At 43.4% G+C, this 13303-nt stretch overlaps 1 protein-coding gene across 5 annotated transcripts in view; it reads left to right on the top strand.

The window, feature by feature from the left end:
* Nucleotides 1-3115, top strand: part of RASSF7 (Ras association domain family member 7) — a 46119-nt gene extending 43004 nt beyond the window's left edge. For 4 of the 5 annotated variants that reach the window (XM_069965477.1, XM_069965478.1, XM_069965479.1 and 1 more), the window contains one exon: nucleotides 2772-3114. In XM_069965477.1, the coding sequence (XP_069821578.1) occupies nucleotides 2772-2803 (32 nt within the window). In that variant the 3' untranslated portion in view covers nucleotides 2804-3114. Of the gene's footprint in view, nucleotides 1-2771 lie in introns of all 5 variants that reach the window. The other variant, XM_069965481.1, reaches the window with a different exon arrangement.
* Nucleotides 3116-13303: the final 10188 nt, after the last annotated feature.

Here is a 13303-nt window from a genome sequence, read left to right as displayed (position 1 = left end):
CAAATGTCGAAGAGGCCGTGCTGAGCTGCAGCATGCACGCCTTCTCCCTGCTATGATTGATGTACCAGATTTGGCAATGGGCCTTGTACAGCAATCCTGTGAGGGAGGATGTGTGCATGCTGCAGCTCAGCATGGCCTCTTTGACACTTGAGATTGAAAGGAAATCATGATTTTACAACTTCACATATAGCCATCAGCTAAGAGACATATATAATTTGTTTTCTCTCTAGCAGCTATGTGTGCAGCACTTTGAATCATATAGAGCTGACAGATTCCCTTTTAATGTTTTTGTTTGGGTTTTTTTTTCACCAACTTCTTCACAAAAAGCTTATGATCATATCTGCATGTATTGCTTAAAGGGGTGCTCCGGATACTGAAGATTAATGTTTGCTACATTGCTCTATATATTGTTTTTCATATACATATATACTTCTGTTGACTGGCAGCAGTAAGGGGGGGGGGGGGGTCACAGGCTCCCTCTGCTGCCACCAACGTTTGTGTCAGGAACTGCAGGCAGGAATCCTAGCTCTACTCGAGAAGCGCTATGCAGAGCAGCCCCTCCCCCAATGTGCTGTATATACTCACATACAGTACCAAGAACACAATCAAGGTGTTTGGCAGTCTCTGCACAGTGAGCAGTGATCGCTATACTAGAAACTAGACGCATATACAGTACATGGACGGAACGGGACCCTTTTCTATATAACTCTGTTCGGCACCGCTTGAGCAAATTGGGAGCAGGAAGTGCATGACTGTGGCAGCAGAGGGGGCCAAGTCACCCCTTACTGCTGCCAGTCAACTGACATATATCGTATGTACATTAAAAACTATACTTTTTAAAATTTATATTACAAAGTAATATACCTTTTATTAATGCAATGTATTAGCAAAAAACTAAATTCTCTTCAGTACCCCTTTTTATATCAAAGCCGCCTGGTGATCAATGTGATTTCTGTTTATTTGACTTCAGAATCATTACTTTTCTCCATAAGCAGCTGCAGTCACTGTAATCACCTCCATTTCCTTGTGGCTTTACATTATTTATACTTAAAAAAAAAAAAAAAAAAACTAAAGAAATCAGTAGGCACATAGGGAATAGCTCAGAGTTCATATAGGCCAGTTAAAGCAGCAGCAAATAGTTGCTAGTTAGAGATGAGCGAACTGGGTTCGGGTTTGAGTCGATCCGAACCCGAACGTTCGGCATTTGATTAGCGGTGGCTGCTGAAGTTGGATAAAGCCCTAAGCTATGTGGAAAACATGGATATAGTCATTGGCTGTATCCATGTTTTCCAGACAACCTTAGAGCTTTATCCAAGTTCAGCAGCCGCCGCTAATCAAATGCCGAACGATCGGGTTCGGATCGACTCGAACCCGAACCCGGTTCGCTCATCTCTATTGCTAGTTATAAATAAATATATTATATTTTTTTTTTACATTTTAGTGCAGCAAAAGTGACAGGAAGTAGATGATACTGGTAGTCAATTTTTTATGAATTACTAAGAAGCTGGTGATAAGTTGGCCTTGAAGGATTGGTCAACTGTCTAATGTATGTTGGGGCCTCCCGACTCTCCGCTGATGGCAAATGTTGGGGAACAGAAGAAATGGGCTGTCGTATTTTAACATGCCTGCCTCTTTTGTTCTCAGGAACATAAGCCACTGCCAGGAGTTTTCTCCTCTTTCCTCAATTAGAATACATGTATGTATATATTGGCCAAACAAATGCTAGGCTGGCTATCAAACTATCCAACATGTATGGCCAATTTTATTGCTTAGTCAACAAAGAGCTTTAGGAAAGCTAATTCACAGGTAACCAGTATGACTGCACTTCCTTTTGTCACTTCTGCAAAAAATATCTACCGCAACGAAACAGATAATTGTCTGTCTTTTGTAAAAAAAAAAAAAAAAAAAGCCAACCATTTGGTGCTGCTTTTCTGACTGATAGTGTGTGACCAATATAACATTTTAAGGCCAAATTACAAGGGCCAATTATTGCCATATCAGGCCGATATCACCCTGTGCAATAGGGACAGTGACCTGCCAGAAAGATAGCAAGCGCTTTTTCGTTGGCTGACTGCTTAATTTTGACCTGTCGAAAAGTAATTGGCCGTCAGCTGCACATCCACTATTACAAGGGGTGAAGTGAGGCTGACAGCCAATTTTATTTATTTTTTGACAGGTTGGAATAGCGATTCTTCATGCCGACCTGGTCATCAAACCTAGTAAAAGGCTCTAAAAATAAGTGGTGACCTAGGGGCTCATAGCGCAGAGTGGGACATTTAATGCAATGTTTAAATGATTGTTGGTCTATCCTCAGAATAGGCCATCAATATTAGATTGGTGAGGCTGTGTCTTCTGCCAATCTCTGATAAGTTGTATAAAGGGCTGCAACTTAAATATGTACATTGGCTCGTATATACAGTACAATTATAGTGGCAGTGCAAGGAACTTCAGCGAATGGGACAATGCTGCAGCATCATACACTGCTACAACTATCCTGTGAATAGTCCATTTTCTAAGGCTCGACAGCATCTTCAAACTCAGCGGATACAATTGCTGACAATGCAAATTGGTGTTGAGGACCGTCATACGGCAGCATAACTCTAACGTTGGATTAGAACAAAGGGTATACACACTTGCATGTATCTCTGTGAATTTCCAAGAAGAATTCATGACTGTTCTAAATTCCCGAAAGACATCTGTTTGTATTTGACAGGTAACAAGTCACATGTGGTTTTTCCCCTAGTAATTTTCTGCTTGTACATCTTTTACAGTTTTACCATCATTGGATACCTCATGGACTTGAAGGATATCATCAAGTAACTATCAGGATTGCGCCACTTTGAATATTTTATCTATATATGAGCTTACATTCCTATGTCAAAAAAATATATCTATATATTATATGTATATATCTAATTGTTTATATAATTTTGTATTACACATTTCTTTTGATACAGATGTGTATAAAGAGATATCCCTCACTGTTTGATATGAAATATATTACATGTAATAGAGAAGGTGGGAAAAAAGTTTGAATATTAAAAATGTGAAAATAAAAGGAAAAAACTAAGTTTGCCACGTTTTATTAATACTGTGTAACTTTTCACATTTCTGTGAATTATTTCAGTAATAAAAAGAACAGTTTAATCTTGTTGTGTTCTTGTGTCAAATAAAAGTACTGTATTTTACAAATATGGAATATTTTGACCAATGAATTCTGAGACCGAAGTCACGCGATCTCTGTCGCTTCTATTGCCAGGCAAGCTGTGAAACCTCATCTGTAACCCTGCCTACCACTGACATCCCACCAATCAGTGAGAAGCTGGCCAAGGGCTGGGGAAACAACATAACAGTGACAGCCTCCTGAGCAGTATAGGGGAAAGGAAACACACTTGGTCCATCTCTTTCTCATCTATCTATGTAAATAGATATTTTGTTTACAGTGTAAAGCTCTTGGGTGAAATACCCCTCTGCCTGTGGAAGCCTATGAAGAGGGAAGCTGGAAAATAAATGTGATAAAATGAAGCTCCTACATGACCCACCCTGCAGATTACACTTGGAATTTAGCCCTAACTGCTGGACTTGATGTGGTTTAAGGGGTTGTAACTTTCCAACATACAATAGCCTCACTCCCTGGCGCTAAACTTCTGGTTAGTGAGCCAACACTGTGGCAACATTGTGCTACTGTATGTGGGTGTGCTTTCACTCACTGGTTACATAAGACCAGCTCCAATGCCCCAACAAACCTATTGCAAATCGGAAGAAAAGTGTAATGTGCTGGCACGCTTCCCAAAAGTTGTGTGCTGGGGAATAAGGCTATTTAGTGTGTTGGGTCAAGCTGCTTGAATGGGGTTTTCTAAAGAAAAAAAAAAAATTTGATGGCCTTTCTACAGGATAAGCCCTCTATAGCTGAGTGGTGAGGTGCCAGCACACCCACTGATCAATCTGCAGTAACCTGATGCAACCACTATACTATGTACATAGTCAAAGTTTCTGGCTCCATACACTATTTTATATCTGGGTGCCATGCCATGTGCAGAACAGCTAGTGGTGCCAGTTGTGTGCACTCTGCCAATCAGCAATTGATAGCCTATCCTGTGGTTAGGCCATCGATTTTTCATGGAAAACTCCTTTAAGCCACAAGTACAAGCAGCATTACTGCAGCCAGAATTGCCCTTGTAAAGGTGGCCATGCATCTTCAATAACCAATGGCTGAACAATCCATTAAACTATCAGTTATCTCTCCTGTCCAGCTCATACACAGCGTCCTGTTTTCTCTGGGTTAAAGAAGAAGTCCAGCCATAGCAAAATTCTGAGACCTGGTAGCAGACAAATAACAATGAAGGATTGCTTGCCTCTCCCTGTACTCAGCCAATCAGTGATCACAGCAGCACTCTGCCACAGTCGCTGACTGGCTGAGCGGCCATTCCATCAGCCGGATCTTTATGTCAGCTCTGCTGGAGGTGAGTTTATGTTCCCCCTGCCCCTGTGCTCTGCCATGTGAAAAAAAATTGCTGCCTTCTCCTTTAAGCCGCAGCCAAACCGCTGTCTGCCTCTTATTTCTCCCAGAACAAATGGGTCGGGCAGAGATTTTACATCATGCCTGACCCCACCTGTCGGTTGGGAGAGCCTAATACACCTTATATCAAGAAAAGTATAAGGTGTATGGGAACCTTAAAGAGAACCAGGTAATTGCTACCTAGTTATTGTCCAAATATAATTTTTTTCGCGGCTGCGATTATTATTTATTTTCATGTTTCTTCATGGGCTTGCACCAGCTCTCGTCGGTGTGAGCTTGGAACTTCCCAGCATGCAGAGCAGTGGGATGGGATCTCATGATCTTTTTCCTGCCACTCTGACCATGCTCAATAATCTTGCGCTATCCAGTCTGACATTGCTGTGTATTGCTAACTGTCCCTATCTGTGTCCCCAAGTCTATTTATAAAGATACAGACTGTCTGATACTTCACCTAATTCTCCGTCCCTGGGCTGTACAGTCAGGTGTGGTCACAGCGTACCAGCGCTGGAACGCAATGATTAGGTGAAGTATTAGATACAGTCTGTATCTTTATAAATAGACTTATGTTTGAGTGAAATACCCCTTTTAAAGAGAACCTAACTGAGCAGCAGCTCAGAACTAGGGTAAGGAAACTGAATAGATAACAAGTATGGAATGCTTGTCTCACCATTGGCAGCAACATATGAAAAGTTATGTTTGAGCGAATGATTACCTCCATGGGATAGGTCAGTTAGGATGAACACTATGTACTGTACTGTAACCTCAAATATAAATAACTAGTCAGCAATACTTATCAAGTTCCAGGAACATGCATAAGATAGTAATTCCAGTAATACTGGAATGAGGACATCACTATGTACTGATAACTATACACGTGTTACATTCAGAAAATGGCTGACTAATATTTAGATTAGCTTATCTTATGGTATTACCTCATACTACGTTATATAACAATGGCCTATCTGCTACACATAGACGGGGCAGATGACTGCGATTGCTAAAATACTTTAGCTTGACTTTCTAGGCACGGGAAGTCACTTCTCAACAACAAACCCTGAGTCTTGCATGTTATGAGTAATACATGGTATCCCGCAGAAGGAGATACAACATTGCATACTTTTACAGTTTGTCATACAAAAAAAATACTATGAGGGATATAATGTGTGCACTAGATGTGCCAGATTTTCATACAGCCTGAGCCACTGTTAAATCATGCACACTTCTATACTGTAAAGTCAAAGACCTCACCTACCCTGGACTCAGGGCCGTATTCAGGCCGTGTCTTTAGAGTTCATGCTAGGACCCAACTACAACAGCTGCGGGCACTACAACTCCCAACATATCCTGAGGGCTGCAGACTGTTCTGGGAGTTGTAGTGCCTGCAGCTGTTGTAGTTGGGTCCTGGAGGTCGTTGTGGGATATCAGAATACATAGATCTGTGGGGGCTCAGTGCAGGGAAGTGACCCCAGAACAGCACTAATAGGGGTTGATGTTTTTTTCTATCCCCTATTAGTGCTGTTCTGGGGTCACTTCCCTACACTGAGCCCCCACAGATCTATGTATTCTTATATGCCACAAAGCATCCAGTGTAAAATGCACCTAGGACCCAACTACAACAGCTGCAGGCACTACAACTCCCAGCATGTACTGACAGTCTGCAGCCCTCAGGATATGCTGGGAGTTGTAGTGCCTGCAGCTCTTGTAGTTGGGTTCTAGTTTAAAAGTTTGCGCTAGTGTACTGTAGTGACCGGCAGGGGGAAAGGCTGGGGGCAGGGGAGACGCTGGGGGGCAGGGGGAGAGGCTGGGGGGCAGAGGAGACGCTGGGGGGCAGGGGGAAAGGCTGGGGTCAGGGGTAAAGGCTGCAGGTCAGGGGGGAAGGCTGCAGGTCAGGGGAGACGCTGGGGGGGGTCCTTCTCCTAAGCAGCTGCACCTTCTGTCAAGCAGCTTGCTACATCGTGCACGGGAACGGGCGGCGGCTCAGATGAAGCAAGCTGCTTGGCAGAAGGTGCAGCTGCTCAGGAGAAGATGCACGAGCGCTCACCCCGCCGGGACAGGGCAGCGGGTGAGCGCTCATGCACAGGACGAAGCAGCCGGCTTACTTCAAGAGCGGCAAGTCAGAAGATTCATGAGCACTGGTCCTGTGCTCGAGCGCTCACCCGCGGGCTCTGATGAAGGGGGGGCAGATTTGGAGCAGGTGCCTGAGCGCTCACCCCGCCGGGACGGGGCGGCAGGTGAGCGCTTGTGCACAGGACCGGGCGGCCGGCTTCCATCAGGGGCAGTGCAGCAGCACTCACCCTGCCGGGACTGGGCGGAGGGTGAGCGCTCCTGCACGGGACCGGGATGGGGGGAGACGGGCGGCTAGTTGGGGTGAGCGTCAGATAAGGAGCGCTCACCCCACTTTAGCAAGTGTAATAGGACCAGGCAGGGGGGTGGGACAGAGGGAGGGGGGACCAGCACAGGGAGGGAGAATAGATGTCTATTCCCTTTCTATACTTCTACATGCGCCCCCTTCCGGAAGCTACACTTGAGACGTGACGTCACATTTGTTTTGAGGAAGTAAAGCCTGCCTGATCTACTGAATTGAGGGAAATAGCACTATATGTGCATTTCCCATAATTAGTGTATATTAGATATTTGTATAACTTTCTTTATGTAATAACATTTTAAAATACATTTTGCCCAGAGTACCCCTTTAAGGCAACGTTTCCAATCGATCGTATCCTTGGGGATACTCGGCTGAAGCGTCTCATCACATGGGGGTACTTGGCTTAAAAAGGTTGAGAAACACTGCTCTAGAGTGCTATCCAGTGGCAACTACTGTCCGTGGGTTTATTCCTTCTGTTATTGTTTCTACTGCATTTTCCTACACACGGGCTCCCATTTATTAACCCCTAGACGACCCTGGACGTAGGGTTACGTCATGGAAGTCTGTCCCCAGACAACCCATGACGTAACTGTACGTCCTGGGTGTTTCTCCCGCTATGAAGCGCGCTCCGGAGCGGAGCGCGCTTCATAGGAGGTGGGGGCCGGCTGCAGTGAGCAGCCGGGACCTCACCAGTAATGACACGCTGCAGCGATCGCACTGCCGCGTGTCATTAACCACTTAAACGCGACCGCGGCGTTTAAGTGTAAGTGACAGGGAGAGTCCCCTATCACTTACCGATCGGTAAAACGGACCGCCGGAGGTCTCTCACCTGCCTCTGTGCGGTCCGATCGGCGATCTGCTAGTGATGAGCAGATCGCCGATGAGCAGATCGCCGATAACACTGATCAATGCTATGCCTATGGCATAGCAATGGTCAGTGTAGAAATCAAACTAGTGTATGTAAAAGTCCCCCAAAGGGACTTCAAATGTGTAAAAAAAAAAAAAAAAAAAAAACAAAGTTCAAAACACTATTACACTACCCCAAAACCCCTCCCCCGATAAAAGTCTAAATCACCCCCCTTTCCCATTATATAAATAAAACATATAAAAATAAATAAATAGATAAACATATAATATACCGTAGCGTGCATAATTGTCCGATCTATTAAAATATAACAAGCGTCATTGTGATCGGTGAACCGCGTACACGAAAAGAGGGAAAAAAGTGCGCGGATTACCAATTTTATGTTACATTATATATAAAAAAAATCTATAAAAACTGATCAAAACGTCCGATCTTCACAAATATGGTATTAATAAAAACTAGAGATCATGGCGGAAAAAATTACACCCCATACAGCCCCGTAGGTGAAAAAATAAAACCGTTATAAGCATCACAATAGGCCCATTTTATTAATATTTAATTGCCAAAAAAAAGGATTTCATTAAACAAATACATGTATAACATTAGAGAATCTGTGTAACCTGCATATGGTTGTGTTCGGGCTGACCTATAGAGTAATATTATCATGTCGCTGTTACCATATAGTGTATTACGTAGACACAGGAACCCCCTAAACGTTACCATATTGCATTCTTTTTTACGATTTCACCTATTTATATCTTCATAAATAATATATTTGGAATTCCATCATACATGTTATGGTAAAATGAATGACGCCATTACAAAGTACAACTATTCCTGTAACAAACAAGCACTTACATGGCTTGTAGATAGAAAACTGAGAGTGCTAGAGCTCTTAGAAGGGGAGGAGGGAAAAACGGAAACACTAAGATCAAAATTTGCGCTGTCCACTGGGTCATTTTGGGCCTGGTCCTCAAAGGGTTAATACAACATGTAATGTGATCTTAAGGAGATGAGATTTTAGGGGCCTGGATGCCATAGACACAAATCCTGAAAGATTCTGTACTGAACACTATAGAAACCATATCCCATAGACTGAGCATATGAGTTATAAGCTTGTAGATTATAAACAACATCCATGTATGAACTTCATTATATGCTCAGTCAATATATGGACAATCTGGGCTCAGTCTGTGGGGACAATCTAAGGGCCCTATTCCACGGGACGATTATCGTTTGGATAATCGTTAACGATTAACGATCTCAAACGACCGCTATTGCGAAAGACCTGAAAACGTTCACTCATTTCCATGAAACGATAATCGTTACTTATGATCGTAATTGCGATCGTTTCTCTTCGCTATTTATTCGCTATTGCGTTCGTATCTATTGAGAACGACCGAACGATGTCTTATTCAATGCGAACGATTTGCGAACGAGCAACGATAAAAATAGGTCCAGGTCTTATTAAAAGATCAACGATTTCTCGTTCGGTCGTTAATCGTTAACTGCATTTCAACCGAACGATTATCGTTCAGATTCGAACGATTTAACGATAATCTGAACGATAATCGTCCCGTGGAATAGGGCCCTTAGTTATTATGGGACAGATATAGAACAGTGTCTGCAGTTTGGAACATGAATTCCCTCAACCCCAGGTTGAGAAAAATGTGTCTAGTATAATCTAATCTTTACATGTTAGGTACTTTATGGCCACTAGATGGCAGTGTTGTAGTTGTAGCTTGTTGCTGCAAGAATGCAGCAATATAACTTTTGCCCCAAACACAACAACCATGTAAAACAATCCATATTGGTTGTCACCCAGCTTTCCCAGGGACACATAACCAAGGAAATGCTGGGCAGGAAGGGAAAATGTATAGATTTAAATAAATAAACAAACAAACAAAAAACAAAGTAATCTTTATTTGTTTAGGATCTTTTAACCCCTAGGCGACCTAGGACGTACCGGTACGTCCTGGAAGTCTGTCCCCAGACGACCCTGGACGCACCGGTACGTCCTGAGCTATGAAGCGCGCTCCGGAGCAATCAGCAGCCAGCACCTCATCGTTAATGACACGCTACAGCGATCGCGCTGCAGCGTGACATTAACTCCTTAAGCTCCGCATCGTTTAAGTGTAAGTGACAGGAGGACTCCCCTGTCACTTACCGATCTGGACCCCCGCAGTCCAAACTAGAGATCATGACGGGAAAAAAATGACACCCCATACAGCCCCGTAGGTGAAAAAATAAAACTGTTATAAGCGTCACAATAGGCCCATTTTATTAATATTTAATTGCCAAAAAAGAGGATTTCATTAAAAAAATATATATAACATTAGAGAATCTGTGTAAACCTGCATATGGTTGTGTTCGGATTGACCTATAGAATAATTGTATCATGTCGCTGTTACCATATAGTGCATTACGTAGACACAGGAACCCCCCAAAGGTTACCATATTGCATTCTTTTTTATCTTCATAAATAATATATTTGGGATTCCGTCATACATGTTATGGTAAAATGAATGACGCCATTACAAAGTACAACTATTCCTGTAACAAACAAGCACTTACATGGCCCTGTAGATAGAAAACTGAGAGTGCTAGAGCTCTTAGAAGGGGAGGAGGGAAAAACGAAAGCGCAAAGATCAAAATTTGCGCGGTCCACTGGGTCATTTTGGGCCTGATCCTCAAAGGGTTAAACCTTATAAATTCTAGAAAACTCACTCTATTAGACGTCCTTGTATACCCCATACGACTGATTATATGCAAATATATAAACTATAGGATATCAAGATGCCAACAATAACAATAGAGGTTTAACAATTAAAGTGACAATAGGAATATACTGTGTTATTCCCTATGTGTATCACGGGTATGATGTCATAATGACGCTCTGTGACATACCAGCTGTAGACCCTAGACCCGTGGATGTTGCCTACTCCACAGTCATTGCTGGATCACCCCCTATCAGGAAAAGACCAGTGCTCTTTGATTGCATTTGTGCAGTATTATTTGCTGTTTGATTCTGCCAGACATGGCAGCATCATATGAGGCCAAAGTGGCCAGGATGAAAAAGAAGCTGCTTTTCATCTCTAAACATGGCCCACGGGAGAACGGTGAGCTGCTGCTGGATATGTATCTTAGCCTGCAAAATCTGGCAAGATACATGGGTGCAGAGGACAATACTCTGGAGAAAACTATGAACGTCCTCTTAGCAAGCAGCGCCCAGATGTTTCGAATGGCGGAAAACATAAGAAACACCAGGTTTCCCCATCCAGAAGACTTTGCTGATGTGGAGTTTGAGGAGGAGGAGATAGTCAGCACAAGTGAAGAGGAGGAGGAAGAGCCACAAAATATGATTGAGACCCACATGGAGGAAGTCCAGAGGAGACCCCGACATCGGATCCTCTCCAACATTCGTGGCAGAATAAGAGGAGCATGGAGGAGTATTAGAAGATGCTTCAACTAAACCTCTCCCCAACCTCTCCTGCCCCCCCCCCCCTACTGCTCCGCCTGACCCCTGAGCCCCCACAGATCTATGTATTCCTATATGCCACAAAGCATCCAGTGTATAGGACCAAACTTCAACAGCTGCAGGCACTACAACTTCCAGCATTTACTGCAGTCTGCAGCTCTCAGGATATGCTGGGAGTTGTAGTACAGTAGTACAATCCTCTGATAGCTGCCGCTGTATACAGATGTGTTGCTGGACCTTCAGGGCTGATGGTTGTCACCCACAGATTGCAGCCACCAGGAGCCTCTGCACACAGTGATTTACTACAGGGTTGTCCTCTCAGAGACTACAACTCCCAGCATACCCTGAGAACTGTATAAATGGAGGGTGTTCTGAGATTTGTCACAGATACAGATGAATTCAGGAAAGGAGCAGGTCAGCATGTCGTGTCTTACTGGTTCTATATTGGCGGGCCCCAGGTACCCCAGTCCGACCCGTGGGGGGGGGAGTGCTGGGGCGCCTCAGCATGCAAGGTGCCTAGGGCAGCATGAGCTCTAAATACAGGCCTGCTTGGACCCCATTTATTCACAATTCTTAGGCTACATTCACACATCAGTATTTTTCATCCGTTTTCCCGGACCAAGAAATACGGAATCCATTACAACCCATTGTTATACGGTCCGTAATTACCGAATGGACACCCCAAAATTTGCGGCGAGTGCATTGCAATCCGCATAACCATCCGTATCACGGATCCGTTTTTATGACCTCACCAAGCTCCTCCTGTCAGAAATATCCTGCCTGATAGAAAGGACTGTAAAATTGCCCTTAGATGACCATGTGACCTTTTTGGGGGTTTGGGACAGCTAATGACATCATCTTTGCCATCCCCTCCTTTTCTTCATGACACCTTTTTTTGCGGATCTGCAAAAAACGGATAAAAATACGGAACACAATATGGATGCAAAATGGATGATTTTTTGTGGATTAAAAATAGAGGATCCAGATTTTCATCCAGGAAAATATACTGACGTGTGAATGTGGCCTTATTCTAGGTTTTCCACGTGTCACACTTTAGTCTTCATATGTCTAGGTCAGGTGGCCCACTGGTTTTACTCCCCATCACTGATCATCCTGCCTATGAGCCAGGGGGCTTATCAGCTTCTTCTCTTGTCTATAGTAAGACATGTCATCTCCGATTTAGGGTCCAATTAGATGAAGCAATTATTAACAATCGCAAATGAGGTTTATCATTAACCTAAGATTGTTCACCATAACACAGAACCATAGCTGTTAGTTATGATCGCTTACTCCATCTGATCCCGGTAAAAGAATGAACACTGTGGAATTAGGGTCCACTAACACAGAAAGATTATCTGACAGATTATCTGTCAAAGATTTGAAGCCAAAGCCATAAAGAAAGATCAGGTCATAAAGGAAAGACTGAGATTTCTCCTCTTTTTAAACCATTCCTGGCTTTGGCTTCAAATCTTTGGCAGGTAATCTGTCGGATAATCTTTCTGTGTAAATGGACCCTTACACAGTACACTTAGCTAACGATTACCAATGATTTTAGGGTCAGCTCTAAAGCCCCTATTCCACGGGCCGACTGACAGGAACCTCGTTCTCCGCTATTCCACGTGGCAGCAGCGAGTGGGTGAGTCGTTTGTCTTTCAACATGTTTGAAAGACAAACAACGCAACGATCAGCCGACATAAACGATGTCGGCTGATCGTTGCCTTCTATTCCACGGGACGACTATCGGGTGTAACGGATTAAATCAGCCAATAATTATTCCGTGGAATAGGGCCTTAAATCAAAGATGAACGACACACACTTTTTTTGATCATTGCCTGCATACACACAGAACGATTATAGTTTCAATTAAAATGATGTAACAATTTTCCACACGATAATCATCTTGTGTAATAGGGCCCTTACTCACATCCTAGCTAATGGCACCCTTTTACCTCTTGCTTACATATTATGGACAGGGGTGCGTATTAGTCATGTTCCTTTTAAATATATATCCAACTAATGGTGCGTTTACATGGAGAGATTTATCTGACAGATTTTTGAAGCCAAAACCACGACCAG

The sequence above is a fragment of the Dendropsophus ebraccatus genome, chromosome 4 (assembly GCF_027789765.1).
Source record: "Dendropsophus ebraccatus isolate aDenEbr1 chromosome 4, aDenEbr1.pat, whole genome shotgun sequence".
Taxonomy (NCBI): Eukaryota; Metazoa; Chordata; class Amphibia; order Anura; family Hylidae; genus Dendropsophus; species Dendropsophus ebraccatus.
Note: the sequence above shows the minus strand (reverse complement) of the source record. Positions and strands in the feature narration are given on the sequence as shown.